Source organism: Poecile atricapillus, chromosome W (genome assembly GCF_030490865.1).
Source record: "Poecile atricapillus isolate bPoeAtr1 chromosome W, bPoeAtr1.hap1, whole genome shotgun sequence".
In the NCBI taxonomy this organism is placed as follows: domain Eukaryota; kingdom Metazoa; phylum Chordata; class Aves; order Passeriformes; family Paridae; genus Poecile; species Poecile atricapillus.
The window spans coordinates 23,478,867-23,496,522 of NC_081288.1; the positions used below are offsets into that span (position 1 = coordinate 23,478,867).

Below are 17,656 nucleotides of genomic sequence, written 5' to 3' on the forward strand. Positions count from 1 at the left end.
CTTGGGCATGAAGTATGTGTCTTCCTTGTTACTAGTAGCTGTTCTGCTTCTTGTGATGTAGAGATCCACATCTGCAAGGGACTAAATAAAGCTGTATAGACAATCTAAGGTCTGAAGTTTTGACTGCCTTTGAATCCTTAACTTGTACTGAAACAGCCTGATGTATAATTTCTAATTAAAAGCTAAAATGAGAAAGCAATGGCAAAAATCCATTGCTCTGCATTTCCTCTCAGACCGGCATCTAGGCTACAACCAAGTTCCAAAGACCTCTGTGTTTTGACTAAGAAACAAAAAAAATAGGAATTGGTAGAAGGCTGCCATTCAATGCATTGGCCAGCTAGAGGGGGCAGTTTGTCAGGGACTATCTGCGAGACGGGGAGCAATTTTGGATTGTCTTTCTAGTCTCAATAGCTTTAATTGACCTGACATTTTGTATGTGACTTAAGAAATAGATCAGGTGCAGAAAATCATTGTAGCTTTACAGAAGAGAAAGCAAGTATTGCAGATCTATAATCTAATGTGTATTTAAAGCTAATGCATCTGTAAGGTGGAGGTGTACTAATATATCCTCTAGATATCTTTGTCAAAAGCAAGGACTGTGAAATAGAGAACATTACAAACACCACCAACTGACAGAGCTGCATGCTAGGGGAAGACCTGAACACAGAGTTCTCCATCCTTGCTTTTGGTGAGGAGTGAAGCCCAGGCACCTGGGCTTTGGGGAGCCATGGGAGTAAAGTAGATCTAAAGGTCCCTTGATCTGGTTAGATTAGATAGGGACTGGATTGTGTGGGTCACCCTAAAGGAGGCATCTGCATTCAGTTCATCCTTCTCCATAACTGCAAGCCAGAATCACCTTGTCCTGTTGCTTTGTTTTTTCTGCCATCCAGACCTGTAGGGATCTTTGGGATAGGCGTGCTCTGATGTTTTACAGCCAGTTGTGCCAAACACATGCAAGCTGTGGTTTTGTGAAATTTAGCACATTGACCACAACTAACTGCAATTTGATAGGCTACAAAAGGGATGTGCCTGGCACTATTCTAGGGCAGACTTGGGGTATCTGCTCTTTAGATGTGGGGGAGCTAGAGCTTTGTAGCTGTGGTAGCTTAAATAGTTTTTCCTGACTTTTTTTCTTATGAGTGACAAAGCATTTGTGCCGTCCCTATATAGGGAAATGCAACTTGACTTTCGAAGAAGTGACATAAAACACAATCTTGCCCCTTAAGTATGTGTTTGTTGCAGTTTTTAAAGGGCTGTTAACTGCCTTTTAATGGGAAACAAGCACAGCTAATTTGCTTCCTGCTTACTTTGTAACACTTCTTCATTAGTTAATACACATATGCAACCACAGGGGTGTTTATAGTGTCTTGAGCTGCCTTGCGGCCCCAAGAGACCTTTGTTTTAGCTGTGTTGGCTGTGGGCATCTCATAGGGCTATGTGAACTGTGCACAGTGCTCTTGAATATGTCAGGCTAGGAGGTGCACATGCTTTACCTGGGGGGCTTGGACAGTTACAGGTAGCAGTGAGCATTGGAGGAGGTGTGGGATGTTTGTGTGCTATGTAAGGGTGTTTGTATCCTGAGAATCATCCGAGTTGGAGGTAAGATGGTGCTGGCTGCTTTTGCAGGATGCTCCCTACATTGCAGGGAGTTAGAACTGCTCAAAGGTAAGAGCTCTTTTTCTTTTGACTTTGTGATCTCAGTTTGGTAGGTATGAATGAGCCCTGGGAGCTGAAGTAAATGAAGGTTGTATGCTGCATCAAAACTGGTTAGGGAAGGAAGAGGATTATAAGTAACCTACAGGGACTTAGAAGTTGAATTTTATGACCTGAATCACTAGATGAGGTATCTTTAGTTTTTGTGGGAGCTATAAGAAACTGTTCTAGGACCTGCGGCAAAAGATTTGAACAGCAAGCTGAATTTCATTTTTATAAACCTGGTTTATCCTTGGAGCTGTTAAGGTGCAGCTCCAGAGGAACAGCTGGATGGTGGTCTGACTGGATCTGCAGGATTATGGGTTCCCATGGCTGTTGTTTCATAGCTCGTATCTTTTGAATTATGAAAGCTCTAGACCAATTCTGTCTGTGATGTCAACCTTGAACTACCCTGACATCTTTTTAATCCAGTCATCTGCCTGTCTCTGTGCTGTAATTTGGCCTGATGGACTGCAGAACTACATTCTAGGGAAGTGCCATGGAAACGCCTAGACATCATCATTAAGACATGAGCTGGGGGAGGAAGAGCTGGGCTCACACTCTCATCTGTACGTGTGTGTGTGCACACAAAGATGGACACAAACACATTTGGGCAGAGGAAGTTCCCCAGTCCTAAGAAGGAGTTGATTCCACTTGGACCACTTTCTCCCACTTGGACTCAGGATGATCTGAAATTCTGAATGCTTGCTTTGCCTTGTCTGTTTTATGTCCATTGACTGCTACCCTTCAACTGTGGTCTTCAGCAGCCTGCTAGTGTCTCCTTCCTCATCCTTTCACTGCCACTGTCAAATTATGCTTTTACAAAGTCTCCTTTCCCCCTCCCCATAAAATTATCCCTTTGTGACCTTGCCTTCCAATCAAAAAGAAACAAGACATCTTACTATTGCTTTGCTTTTTAAGCGTTGGGCCCATTCCTGTATGGCACGTCCTCCCTGTTTCTGTAACACAAGTAACAACCAAGGAATATTTTGTTACTGTCCTAATGATTTTACAGGCTAACTCCAGAGTACTTCTCTTGGTTGGTTTGGTTTATTAGTTGTTTGTTTGGTTTTCCTTGGAAGGATAACATCAGGGCCAAATTTACTGAAAACCAAAGCGTTAAGATTACAAATCTGTCTGATCGCAGCATGGGCCTGCTGCTTGTCCTCTCAGTGTTGCATGTAGGTGGATTTGTGTATGCAACTCTGATCAGAATTGTTGAGAGTATAGAGGAGAATAAATAGGTTTACTTTTAGGCTGTTGTATTAGCACATCTTTTTCAGTCATTTGCCTGAATTTTAGTCATTACCCATAAATTAATTTCCTTCAATTTGCACATATTTAACAACATAACATATGTTGTTTGGTGACAGAGCTTAGTCTTTACCACTCAGAAACTGAGAATTCTCAAGTGATTTTGCTGGTACTAGCTCCAGCTAAAAAATCTATGCAGGCATAGATTTGTCTTACTCTCATCCTTTTGCTGTAACACTTTTGATTAAAGAATTCGTCAAGGCAGAAGAAATCATCAACCCTCTTTAATTTACTATGGCTTTCAGTTTTTAATGGATGAAAAAACGTAATAAAAATTCAGATTGACTTTTTCCCCCCCCAGTTTTTATATGACCCTTAAGATTTGGTTGCCATCCTAGAATTAACTTGACAAGCAGAAATGGGGTGATATCAGCTTGCAGCTGATGTGCTTTAGATAAATGTATTTGTGGTATACGTGCCTAGAATGGCACAACAATTTTATTCTTCTAAAAAGTTCTAGATTAAGTACAACAGTTGTATGAATCTAGTTGTTCCTGAACTAGTTTCCTGGTCAGCTATTAAATCCTAGACACATGGAAACTTACTGTTGTGAAGCTTTCATGCTTTTACTTACCTTGTGAGTCTGGCTCTTAGGTCAGGAGGGGTTTTGTTAACTTCTCTGCTGAGGTGTTTTTAACTACTGTGTGACCTTATTTAAAAGGGTGAGGAAGTGTAATAATATTTGAGAAACAGAGATCTCAACCACAATAATATCATATGGCTAACTTCTGGTTCTGAAAAGAGCCTTGAGATCAGAGGGGTGACTACTTAATGGGATCAAACTATGATGAAACACTCTTACCTGGTGAAGTAACTATATCTCGAGTTGGCACTCAAGTCTGTCTGAGATGGTGAAATTGCGATCTGGGCTTTGCATTATTAACAGAGGAGAGTCCTCACACTGTTCCAGGTGTGTAATATTTTTCAGCACTTTTAATTTCTAATAAACCACAAGGTGAAAAGACAAGAGTTTGAGTTTAAAGGAACTTCAACCACTTCTTTGTTCAAAAAGAAAGAAATGAAAGAAAAAAAGAAACTGAATACTTCACAATTAGAGCAACAGTTTTACAAGGAAATGGCGTTAGCTAGGTGTTAAGCAAAGTGACACTCCACGAAGGCAATAAGAAGGGAAGGTATTTCTGCATTTTTGAGGAAAATGTGACTTTTTGGGGTACTGCCAGTTTTTAATGAGAACCAGAATACTAGTGTCTACATAGGCCATTATTTACAATGGTCTTTGTGGCAGGCACTTTGGAGAATAATGTGAATGCAAACGTAACTTCCTCACAAAGTTCTGAGAAACATATTATAACTCAGCCAGAAGAGGTTTAGTGAGATTATTCCATTTCTTGATATGGCAGAGCTCCAGGCAAATGTGTGAAGGGGGGGAGCTTTAGCACCATCTGGAATCCACAAAAGCCTTCACTGCTGGATGCCACCTTGAAACACTTACTGATACAGAGATTTTTCTAAACCTGTTAAGCGCTTTCTTAGTTTATTAAGCTTTTTCTGCAGTATAAAGTCTAACAAGGTGTCCATGGATCAGTGAAATAATAGAATGTCTTTCAAGTGGAATTGTGTAGTGAAGTCATCTTCTAAATGCAGAGAGCTGCAAAGGGGGTAAATTGTAAACATTTCTCAAATATGATGGGCAACATCACAGTCAACAGAGTTTGCAAATTTGCTTGGGGTAAGAGACTGTGAGTACCATTTAAGAAATTTCACCTTCCTTTCTTTATTGTAGAATCTGTCTTGGTTTTCATTGTTAAACATTTTGATTTGTTTTTACTCATTTTTTTTTTTTCCATAAGAAAAAACCCCACAGAATTTAACTCCTGTCAGTGAAGAAAAGGAAAAAAAAAAACCCAAAACAGCTCTCCAAAAAGTGTTGTGTGTTCCTGCTGCTTATCAAGATTTCCATTTAACGTTCTTCCATAGCTGGAATATGTGCTGCCAGTGCCAGATGGCACAGTTTCTTAGAGAAGAACTAGCTCTTGCTTAGTAGTAATGCAGACAAACAATACCAAATTAGCATAAGCAAATGTCAGTGAGTTAACATAAAGCCTGTGTTATTTCTGTCTTTTCTTCTCTTCCTAGGCCATGGGTGTTGAGAGTGACCAGGAGATTGTACAGATGATTGGCACAGAGGAACATGTGATGGCTGCATTTGCTCCTAGCCTGGAAGAATGCCAAAAAGCTCAGATTTTTACACAGATGCAGGTGTGTCTTTTCACATGGCCAGAGACCATAAAAATCAAGACAGTGGGTATTGACCACTTTGCTGTGTCAGCAGTGGACATAGACTTTGTGTTTTAAGGTTTGTTTTGGGGGTTTATTTCAAGCTGGGGCTTTTTAAAGCATCAGGACTTGTCAAACGTGAGACTTTTTCTCATAACCTAACTGGAGAATAAAAAAATCAAAGTCAAGCAATGCTTTGTTTTCAGAAGCCCAAGGTTGTGTTTTAATGACATAATCCTGTATATAAAATCAGGGATTGAAGACTTTTTTTGAAAAGGAGTTGCATACCCCATTTTGCAGATGCCCTGTTGATGTGGGTATGACCATTTCACCAGGAATAGATATGCTCCCATTCTAATCTCTGGTATGAAGCCTACAGTAGCAGCTACCCTCTGTCCTGCTAAAGACTCTGCAGAATTCTCTTGGTTCATGTACTTTTTTTAGTTAGCCACAACTTAGGCAGTTTTGCTGGGAGGAAATGAGAATATATTATTCTGCTAGAAGAAGCCTTTGGAGATTAATCTTATTTCTGCTATTTCATTGTAAACTTTGTCAAATCATTCTGTGTGTGATGTTTAGTGTTTTAAAGTGAATACCTTTCTGGTTTTCATATTTGGAGGCTTTTGAGGGTTCCAGCTAGCTTAAAGAGCTCCTAATTCAGAGTCAGATGAGTAAGATGGTGAGCTGGAGCAACACAGAGGAATGTGAAGTATCCAGGAAGTTGGAAAAACAGAAATGCAGAAGGTATTCTGTGCAAGAAATGTCAAATGAAGTTAATAGAGAGATAGCTCTTTGTGGGAAAGGGTAGCAGATGGAAAGGATAACCTGTCATTTAGTGGAGAGGGTGATTCTTTCACATACCTTCATGGCTTCATTTCCAGGCAGGAACTTCTTGTGTGGACTTGGATAGCTTCTTGACAAATCTAACTAGGAATTCTGCAGATTGATTGACAACTGGTAGGAGAGTAAGAGTCCACTGCAAGGCACTCCTGGAGACAGACATGGATGCCACACAGTAGCTTTTGGGGATATTAAACAGTGAGTGTCACCTCATGGTTTAATATCTGAATGAAATATAGCAAGTACACAAAAGAACTGAAGGTGAAAATTCTAAATAAATGAACTAGATATCTTTGGAATTTATAGAATCCTTTTTTCTATATATCTGCCATATACTTTCTTTCAGTATCATAGTAAAGAATTTTCACCCCTTTCCGTTCCAAATGTTACCAACCTGTGATAAACATGTTGTATGCATAGTCAGTTGTGTCAATTTTCAGGATTTTTTTTCTTAGTATCACTTACATCTTTGTTATTTTGCAGTTTCTTTGGTGTTTGTATCATCCATGGCTGGTGAGATTGCACTGGTTGAGGAATACACACGTAACTCCACATATGTGTATATTTGTATAGGTTGAAACTCTGATATTAACTCAGGTTAATTCCCTCCTTCACAGGCATTGAAGTATATTGGAAACAAAGTACGAAGGCAAAGGATGTGGGGAGGCCCAAAGAAAACAAAGATGGAAGAAGCCCGAGAGCTGCTGGCATCAACCATTCTGACCCATGTGCTTGTATGTGATGTTCTGGGAGTTTATTAAACAGGAATAATCTTGTATGGTTATTTATGGTGTGAGCTTTGTTGGCAGGGAAAAATGTCTTTGATGGCTTTGTAGCTGAGATAAAGTAAATCAACCTCAAAATAAAGGGGAAGACTTGGATTGAGTCAAAAGAAATCTTTGTGAAATACTGTACCGTTGAACTAATCAAACTATACTTTTCTGCATAGCCAGGCAGTATCAGGTGTTAATTCAGAACTTTCATCTCATGACCTATACCTTTATTCTGATTTACTTTCGTTTGCTATCTGCTTCAAAGTAACTAATATATATTTTTTTACATTTTTAAGGAAAGTGAAACACTGAAACCCCTTTTGTAGCTCAGTCAGCCCAGATTACCAGTGATTTAAATGGATGTGTTTGTCTGAATGAGAACTAAGTTGCTGATCCTGAAACACTGGTGTGTTTTTGTTTTGATTAGTTTTTTTGGGTTTTTTGTTCACAGGTGAAGGAATTCAATTTTCGTGCTAAGTGCATATACACAGCAGTGATGGTACGCAGAGTGATTTTGGCTCAAGGAGAAAATAAAGTAGATGACAGAGACTATTATGGAAATAAACGTTTGGAGCTGGCAGGGCAGGTGAGTTTTTACTTCAGAGACAAATGTTTCTGGGTTTTGTAGCTGTCTCCTATGAAAAAATGTAGAATAAGGAGTATCCCTGTCTTCTCAACTGAAGTGTTTTCCCTCTCAATTTATTTTTATTGGCTTTTCTGTGTTGACTCATAGATCTCTTCCATGACTGAGACTAATACATTATATCCTCACTTCTGTATTGCCTCTTTATACCAGACAAAGGGACAGAGAAGTGCAAATACAGCATCAGTTCCAGTTGTGGCATAACACTGTTAGTGTCGAGAAGGCAGCAGTAAGAGCTGTCCCCCAGTGTTCCCCTCTAAGCAGCTGGGTAAAGGAATAAACTGGGACAAAGAAGGTTCCTGCATGTCAGGTACAGGCTGTCCCACTGTGAAGAGTCCAGCTTGTGTAACAGCTCACAGAACAGCCGCTCAAGCCTCCCATAATTTGTTGTCATCTGCCTGTCTGGCCTCTAGAGTAGCATGAGTTAACAAAATGAATGTCTCAAAGTTAACTTGAGCAACTAATGAAAGTCAATTTTATGGAGTTCTCTGCTTGCAGAATCTTGACACTGGAGGCAGAGGCAGTATCAAAGGGCTGTAAAAGAGGGAATGGTTTGAGGTATCTGCCTGGAAGCATCCTTTTGCAGAGAGTGGCAGTTCACAGCTGTTGGCCAAACTGCATCCTCCTAATGCAAGAGGAATTGGCCTGTCAGGTGAAAGAACTGCTTGGCTAATATGGATTGGATTTTTCCTTGCCTTGTGTGCTTATTTGGTTAAACAGTTTATATTAAAATGGCTTTGCTGTGTTCAGTACTAATGTAAGTTGGAGTTTCAGTAGTTGGTGTCACCTGTGGTTATTGGTCATGTGTCAGAAATTCAAACAAGTACACAAAATACACTGAATGGCAGAAACTGCATCTCTGCTGCTCACAGCATTTGTGTTGGGATTTCTGTCTCCACACACAAAACAGTGTTTGTTCCTTTTTGTTCCTGTCCAGTGGACATTCTCATTTTATTACACTTTTTAAGATGTGTGCTTGCATATTGTTTCATACTCCTTCTTTCCACCCTGCCCTCTGTGTACATATGTGAACACATACACACACAGTGCTATTATTTTAGAGTAAAAAACACAGGCTTTGCTTCTTAGTTTCTGAAATTTCTGAAGTTTAGTCTAGTTCTTAGTTTCTGAAGAAACTAAGAGGGTACTCTTGAACACATTTGAGGCAAAAATGCAATGAAAAAAATGTTTTTAACTTGTTAGGATAAGAAAATTCTCTCTTCAAATTAATATCTTCACTGTTCATCAAATTTTTACCCTGGTGCTGAGACAGAATGTGTTTCTAAAGTGTAAGGAGTAGTAAATGTACAGTAGTGCAACGCTCTAATGAGATAAATATTTTAAGCTGTGATTGATTTCTGCTGTAATATTGCTGTAGTTCAGTATGGATTATAATCAGTAAAATTAGTTTTTGCTTGGTCATCAGATTGTTCTTATTTAACTTTGAAGGAGTAGTTTGTTTTTTCCCAATAGTTTTAAAAGCAGAAAGTAGAACAGGTAAAGAATTTTCTACAAGCTGTAAGTATAAAGCCTCTGCTCACACAGATGTTAACAACCAAAGTTGTTTTAAATTATGTGGGAAAAGGTTTTAAATGTAGAGGATCATCACAACAAAGCCAATTCATATTTTTTCTACATCAAGGAGAACTAGGTATGGGGGTTTTAACACTTGTTTAAGAATAGTTCTTTCTCTCTTGTGGTATTTTAAATGGTCATTTCAAGCTGAATGGTTGAATTCCCCTCTGCCATTTTTTTGGTGAAATACTATTTTTGTTGGATTGCAGACTAAATAGTGTAGAGTTTTTCCAGTTTCTAGATATTTGTGTTTAGCTAAAATTTGTGTGGATAAAGTGGTTGGTGGTAGTTTGTTTTCATTTTTGTTTTTTTAATGCCAGCATGTTCCTGGAATAAAAATCCTGTTGATTTAAAATCTGAATAAATGAAAAAAAAAAAAAGAAAAGATTCCCATGTGAGGAGAAAAACACAGTGGTCTAAACAGTGTAAAGACATAAATGGCATTGTGTTTATAAAAATGCGTGAAAACAATAGCTGCTAATTTCACACCCCATGGGACAAGAGAGTACGAAATGTGCTTTAGCTTTAGATAACAGAGTTGTATCCACTAGCCAAGCTGGTTTACAGAGCTTTCTCTTAGTCTGTCTGCCACTAGAGGCTTGGTAGGCCAGGTGCCAGCTGAGGTGTTAGCAAAACCTACCGATTTCAGGCTTAATCTTTTCACCTACCTTTTCTCTTCCCTTAATGTGTTCATTATTTGCTAAGCATTACTCTGTTCTTTGTCCTCTTTTTTTTTTTTTTTTTTTTTTTTTTTGTTTCTAATGCAGCTTGCTTTGTATGGGTGAGATATGGAACAGCACCAAAATCCGGCACCCTGGAAAGCAAGGGATTTCTACCCTGTGACAAAAGAATACCGCCTTGACTTCAGAGATTGCCTAATCCCAGCTGTTCTGATAATATAATTAAGGCTGCCTAATGTCTTTAATTTTGCAACCAGTTTGTGTGAAAGGGAGAATTTGGCACTCTAAAGGCTTAAACGCTAAATAGCAATCTCAAGGCGCCTAATTAGAATTCTCTGACATTAAGCTAATTGCTGAAACTGTATTTCAGCAGCTTAACTTCTTTATTAATTTTTCTTAGGATTTTCAATGAAAATCAATTGATGAGCTGTCAGTATTTTTTTTTCCTTAAATATAATTTGCTCCTTAGTGCTCCTCTCTGAAGAAGGCTGAAAGGCTCTGGACTAACTATGAAATCCATTGAATATTATCAGTGGCATTCCATCCTTTTTCTTTAATCTCTTGCTCTTGACCTAAATAATGTGGTTATTGTGAGATTCTTCTTTGCCAGATAGTCAGAGCTCTTAGAGTCTGTGAGTGAAATTAGCGAAGTATGAGGCTTTCCAGACTGGCAAACAGTAACAAGTTGGTGTACTTGGGGTGTAACTGACTTTATTAGTTAGAGAAAAGGAAGGATGGTATGGCTTTACAAACCCCATGCATGGCATATGGAATTCAGAGATTCTTGCAGCTTTTTGATCAAGGAATCAAATATGAAAATGTATTCTGAGTATTTAATGTATTTAAAGTGTTTAGTTAAGTGTTTAAATCCTGCTCAAAGCTCTTGAGATCAAATGTTTACTGTAGTTAATTTCAAAAAAGTTTAGTTCTTAACATGATTGTCATATCAGCCATCTTAAAATGACACATTTCCTCCACTTTACTTTTCCCCTACTTTTGAAATTCTTCCCTTATAATCTTATTTTTGGGGGCTCCAGTGAGTTCTCCTTCCTAAGACAATGCTTCATAAAAGTTCCTTTTATTTCTTGTGGAAATCTAATTTCAACTAACAGTGAAATCACGGGTGAGTTGGAGGTGACTTGCAGGTGACTGGATTTCTTGTGACAGTGGTGAGAGAGTAGAATTTTGTGTCTGTTAATGGTATTACAAACATCAGGTAGGGAAAAAGGGTCTGCAGCACCTTCCTCTCATTCCAAGGTCAGGTCTAAAAAACCTGTCTGTCCAGACTGGCAATAGAATTCCACTTTTGTCAAGGGTTAGCATACAGTGTGTGTTGTCACCAGCTTTACAGTGTCATTTGCCAAATGCTTTGGTCAGCCCAGCTGGAGCACAGAGGTAGAGGAAAGGAGATGAAAACTATTGGTCCATCCTAGGAGAGAGGAATGAGTGTGGTTTACTTTCTTCTTTCCAGAAGGTGGGGACTATGTCTCATGGAGACAGTTAAAATACAGTTTAATTCTGCATATACAAAAATCGTATGGTACAAATTACTCCAGAGTGTCTTAGCTTGTGATGGATGAGCACATAGCTTGTTCTACAATGAGTGCTTTGTAGACTGGGAACTACCATTTCTGGCAGCTGCATTTTTGGTTCTTCTGAAACTTGAAGCTGTTTTAGACTCAAGTCCCAGGACTGGATTGTCAGGCTTTAGAGTTTACATTGCTTACTTGCAAAGCTACTCATTGTGAGCATGAGGTGCGGGTTTAAATGTTTTGGAAAACTGTTGCTGTTGCAAGAAGAGGCTGAGCACACTGCAGAAACAAAGCAGATTGGAGAAAAAAGTCAGATTACAACTTTGGTAGATTTTTTTCTTTTTATGGCTTTTTAAAGAAATAATTAATATACAAGAAATAATTGTCTTTAAAATGCAACACTTTTGACCAGTTCTGTTGCTGGGTTCATTTTGGGTTGATTGTTTGGGGTTTTTTTTCGAATTCAGCTGAGTTATGTAGCTTTATTGCCTAAACTGAAGACTTTTTGGGTTGTTGGTTTTTATTTTTTAAGGGAGAGATTTGAAGAGTATTGCACTTTCCAGATAGTAGCAGTTCTAGAAAACAGAATGATGTTGAACCAGGTGACCTCTGTGGGTGTAATTAGTTTTCCACAGATTGTGATTGGCAGAAAGTAGCAGGATAAAAGTGTGTATGAGTAAGGAAGCTGCCTATGAAACCTGAGGTATGTATTAGAGTAAAAACCAGTGTTGCCTCCAAATCTTGTGTGTAATTCAGGGTTGTACATTTAGGGTATTATATCTCTAAAAGAGTTTGTAACTTTAGGGAGGAAGAAGTAAATTAGCTGCATTATAATGTAGCAGATTAGGGAAAATAGTTGGATAGCATAGAGAAGTATGGCTACAATAAAATACTGTGAAGGAAGGATTAAAGCAAAGCAGAAAGGAGTAAGTGCATAAACTTAGACCATTGTACTTAATTTCTATTATGAGATAAGTTCTCTAATACTGTAACAAGGCAAAAAACTTGGGTTAAAATTATCATTTGTGAAACAGAAAAGTTATTTCTACCTGTTAACCGACAATTAGAAAGGTAGAAATATTAAACTTGTGTCTCCCCTCTCCTTCCCCATTTCCTAGACTTGAAGAAGTATAATTTTTCCCTTAACTGTTTTGTATTTCCAGCTTCTTTCTCTTCTGTTTGAAGATTTGTTCAAAAAATTTAACTCAGAGCTGAAGAAGATTGCTGACCAGGTCATCCCCAAGCAGCGTGCAGCTCAGTTTGATGTCGTGAAGCACATGCGGCAGGACCAGATCACCAACGGCATGGTCAATGCCATCTCCACAGTAAGTATTTCTGTTCTCATTCTAGGATGCAAAGCTTTTCCACCACAGTGAATGATGGAAGTGCATACATTTATTTTTGGTGAACCTTCTGGTTTTGGTTTAAAAAGCAGATCTATTTCATGTTCTTTTATAGATTAAAATTGCAAAATTCCGTCACGGGCAGGGTGTTTGGAATTCAGTGAAGAATCAATAATGATCAAGCATCTTTTATTTCAAACTGATGTTTTAGTTTTTGAGAAGGAATGGTAGAAACAGGCAAATTTAAAATAAAAGTGGCCATGGTTGTATTTATCCAACTGACTGTCTTCTAGGTTCTACTTGACTCTGTGGTTTTTTATTATCTGGATTTAGCTGGGGTCAGGTTACATCATTTGTACAAAAGATTTTTGAAAAACAGCAGGAAAACATCATGAACAAGAGGGGAAAAAAATCCCCTCAACCTCAATTTTGAGCTCTTTGAGGGCAATGCCTTTTTATTTTGAAGCTGCTGGAATGAACAAATTTGCAGCATAGAAGTTAGTACTTCTGTGCTAATGGTGCTGATCTATCTAACAGGGAAATCTGTTGCGTGCCATAATATCCATGCCACGTTATCCTTTTTAAAAAAAAACCCTTATAATTGCCCTTTAAATTTTGTCTTGGTTGGGTTTTAGTCTGTTTCCATCTTCTGCTGGAACAGATACTCTCATTCACACCAGTGGACAAGAACAATAATAGATACTAACTTTTTCTTTCACCTCAGACATCTGCAAGAGCAATTTGTGAGATTGCTCCTGAAATCCAGCTAGTAGCTTGTAAAAGACTTTGAAATGCGTGATTGTTAAAAGAAATTAGATTAGACTTAAGTATTGTAGGAGCTGGTAAAAATTGTGAAACTTAATTTTTAATCTCTGGTGCTCTTGAGAGGGCTTTTCTGCCTAGCATGAAACTGAGGTTTTTCTTTGGTTGTTGTAAACAAATTAACTCCACATACTGCATCCAAAACCGCCAACAGCCTGTAACTTACAAATCCCAGTGTTAAAGCTTATCACTGTTTAATTTTATGAGTGCCCCAAATGTAGTTAAATCTCTATAGTGCACATAACCAAAACAATTGACAGATTTGTTGCTCTAAATGCTAGTGCTTTCTTCTAGCTTGTGCCAGTTTTTCCATTTGGACTGACAGAGATAAATCTGCAAATATTCAGTCCATATTCAGTGAAGTCTTCGTTCTTCCTCTGTCTTTGGACTTTTTTTTACTGCCACATAAGCAGTTAAACACCATCTGCTCTTAAGCATTGAAAAATAATTTCTCAGGAACAATGCCCAGTGCACACCATTCAAGAGATTAAGCAAATACCATAAAAACCATTCTTGGAAATGACAATCTCCAATCTCACCAGAATGCTTCAATGATAGTCTCAAAGAGCATGAAATAACTGAGCAGATTCATAATTACACCAGTAGCATGCAAAAGAATTCATAGCCCTACTGCATCAGCTGTACAGTGGTACTCAGTGATATTTGCTACGGGTCCTCTCCTTACCCTGGAAAAGCCCAGGAAAGAAGGTAGGACAGGCAGTAGTGCCACAAGTCTCATGGACATTCCAGCATCCTAAGAACCACCTGATGCCACTGAGGGGGAAAATTCCCATTCATAAGAGTTCTCAATAGGATGTTCTCAATGGGGGTGGTTTCACAACTGCCCTGGCCCCTTTTGGATTTCTTTTTTTGTGGACAACTTTTGAAAGATCTAGTCTGTCCCTTCCAAAGCATAAAGAATATTTTGTATGACTTCTTCAGGCAGTATTTTTATTTTTTCCTAGTCTTTTTGATTTTAGACTCTTCTAGGCAGCAAAGGAGAAACCACATATTTGTTTAACGTACAGACGCAATACTTTCTAGTGTGAAGAAAAACTACTGATTTATTGTATTGTTCCACTTACAGTCTCATAACTCCCAGTCTTTAGAGAATGAAATGGTCAGTGAGAGAACCCTTCCCAAAGATGCTGAACAAATGAAAAGATTTCTTTTGACTGACTTGCCATTGGGCATGATGTCTTCCCATTTGCTATTACAAATTTGAGATACTTGATAGTCTCCAGTGGAAGCAAATAACAAAGTCATTCGTATGGGTGGTGTTTTCTTCCTGTTGATTACTGAATGGGATTGTGCTGTTAAAAGTGTAAATAAAAAACCCAAGAAAATCTCACCAAAGCCTCTAAAAGGGCTTTGGTGTAGTACAGCAAGCGAGCTTCATATTATTTGTTATTACTGGTGAGCTGAGTTTGGCCAAAGTGGTTCAAGAATTAGCAGAATTCTTAGCAGTTCTTGGGACAATGTTATCTTTAGACTGACCAGTAACATGGTGCCTGGAGTAAATAGTATTTCAGACAGAAAGTTTCTGTATCCATTGACTCAAGTTCAGAGAACTGGATATGGAATCAATGTCACAAAGGCAAAAATTGTAGCACCAAATTTCAAGATAGCCGTAGGGATTATTCATCTGCTCAGCATAGAATATGTGTCCTGGAATATGCTCTGAGCTCCTCTGTTCTCCTGATTAAAACCACAAGTGATAGTGCCAGTGACAGTCCTGAAACACAAACACTCTGAGATGTGCATGGATCTTGCATTTCATATTTGGTGTAATCCAAATGGAGGTTGGGTAGACCTACTCCTCCCACACCCACACACCCACCCAACCACCCACCCACCCACATACACTCTCTTTTCTGGGAAAACACATCAATGAGTCTTTTTCCTCTGGATTCCAAAAACACTAGGCTTCAAAAAAGTAGAGGGCTTTGATGTCAGACTTCTCCAGCATAAATTTCTGTTTTCTACAAAAGTAACTAATCATGGAAAAGGCAAAACTGAAAGCTCATGGGATCTATTGTAAAAGTGTTAATATCACTCCAAAGGCCTTCCTTTCTTTTTTAAATACTAAAAAAAAGATCTGTAAAACAAAACCAAAATAATTTGATTTGGCTAAATTTGAGTAATGATTTACCTGTGAGGGACAGATGAAAAAGAATATTTGTGTGATTGAATATGTAATAGCAAAAGTATCCTCTCATGTGAAAGAGCAGTCCTTTTGTTTCAACTTCTATTTAATACTTAGCACAGAAATGCTATAATTAGGAGTTTATAGGCAGATAGTTAAAAACTTTATTTCTATAAATGGGCAACATTTGTTTTGCAAAGCTCCTCAGATACCATTCTGTCTAGACACTGGGCAAAGTTAAGACACAGACAAGCTATGCAAATTCTTTTGAAACATAAATTTTATTCTACAGGGAAATTGGTCTCTAAAGAGATTCAAGATGGATCGCCAAGGTGTGACACAAGTCTTGTCCCGCTTGTCCTACATATCTGCTCTGGGAATGATGACCAGGATCTCTTCTCAGTTTGAAAAGACAAGGAAAGTGAGTGGTCCTCGATCACTACAGCCATCTCAATGGGGGATGCTCTGCCCTTCTGACACTCCTGAAGGAGAGGTGAGGAGTTTCTATTTTGCTTTCTGTGTTTCTTGTCCTGAGGAATGGAGACACTTGAATTTGAAGCAAGTAGTCCTCATCGGAGGAATAGTTCTGATGAGGAGGTTTCTGGAGAAATAAACTATTCTCAGCCTGATAACACAACTTACTTCTTACATGCCACCTGTTTACATCCTGGTCCTCCTTACTATATTGCCTTTTTTCTCCTGCATAGACTGTCTGGAAGCAGTTCTGAAAGTATTTGGCTATATGAGAATGACATGAATAGGTCCTATTTTTGCAGTGGAACTACTTGTTCTCTTCTGATGAGAGCAGAAAAAGAGGAGTCCTAAACCCCTCTCCCTTTGTTGTGTAATAAACATTCTGTTTTGAAGTTGCAGCATCAACCTGCAATGTTTCTGGAAATATGTACCAGTATTTCTTTAGCCGTTAGCTTGAGGAAGAAAACCATCTTTGTACATATTTAAACCAAAAAATTGATTCTGACAGTTTTTTTTTGTTTTGCTTTGCTTTGCTTTCCTTTTATTTCTTTTTTTTTTTTTTTCTGAATAGAAGATACTCTTGGGGGAGGAACTCTGAACAATTCAATATGAGCTAGTCTCATTAAGTAGTTGAAATAAAGTTACACTGTATAAGAAGATACTTTTTCATTTAAAAATGTTAATGTTTTTGTTTTACAGGATACGTGGAAAATTGATAAATGGACTGATTTTGTATTTCCATTATGTTGCTGAGTAGCTGAGGAGAGAAATATAGGGTTATACATGGTTGGTTAATTTAAAATATATTTCAGTGCCTGGATTTTTTATTAGCTTGTAAATGCTAAAACATTACATTTCAATGTGATATAGAAAAGCTAACCATTTTTTTCCTCCAAAATTTCAGGGTCATTAATTTGTTTAATTTCTTTCACTTTGTACTTTGCCATCTTTTTGTTTTTGTCAGTCATAAGTACAGTTTGGAGAGGAAAATGCGAGTACGGTATTAACACATAGAAAGAGAAGGAATAAAATTAGTGGGTTTTGGTTTTGTTTTTTCCTAGGCCTGTGGTTTGGTTAAAAACCTTGCCCTCATGACTCATATTACTACGGATATGGAAGATGGCCCAATTATTAAATTAGCCAGTAATCTTGGAGTTGAAGATGTCAACTTGCTCTGCGGTGAAGAACTTTCATACCCAAACGTGTTCCTGGTTTTTCTTAATGGTACGTTACTTTTCAGCAGTCTTGACTCTGATTTGTTGCTGATGGAGAGTTAGGCTTCAGAAACCCTCCAGTAGTTCTTGGAGCACAGTCAACTGCAGATGCTGCTTTCCATGTGCAAATAATTTCCTCTGTAAATATTTTGATAGGGTTGGGCAAAGTAGATGGGCCAGATGATGACACTTAGTTGCATGAAGTTGTGTCTTCAGAACTCTGACTGCAGATGTGTGTAGTTGGGAAATTGAAGCTTTCTCAAATTTCAGCCCTGTTTTTAAGCCCACTTGCATAAAGAGGCACAAAAATATGCACATTCAGCTAGAGGTCTGTTTGTTTTTTCAGATATTGTCAAAGGAGGTACTACTT

At 38.3% G+C, this 17,656-nt stretch overlaps 1 protein-coding gene across 1 annotated transcript in view; it reads left to right on the forward strand.

Moving 5' to 3' along the window:
* Positions 1-17,656, forward strand: part of LOC131592219 (DNA-directed RNA polymerase III subunit RPC2) — a 71,713-nt gene that overhangs the window by 11,956 nt on the left and 42,101 nt on the right. Inside the window, exons 10-15 of the mRNA XM_058863600.1 lie at positions 5,104-5,226; positions 6,702-6,818; positions 7,309-7,443; positions 12,451-12,612; positions 15,891-16,091; positions 17,134-17,296. Of these exons, the coding sequence (XP_058719583.1) occupies positions 5,104-5,226; positions 6,702-6,818; positions 7,309-7,443; positions 12,451-12,612; positions 15,891-16,091; positions 17,134-17,296 (901 nt within the window). The remainder of the gene's footprint in view (positions 1-5,103; positions 5,227-6,701; positions 6,819-7,308; positions 7,444-12,450; positions 12,613-15,890; positions 16,092-17,133; positions 17,297-17,656) is intronic.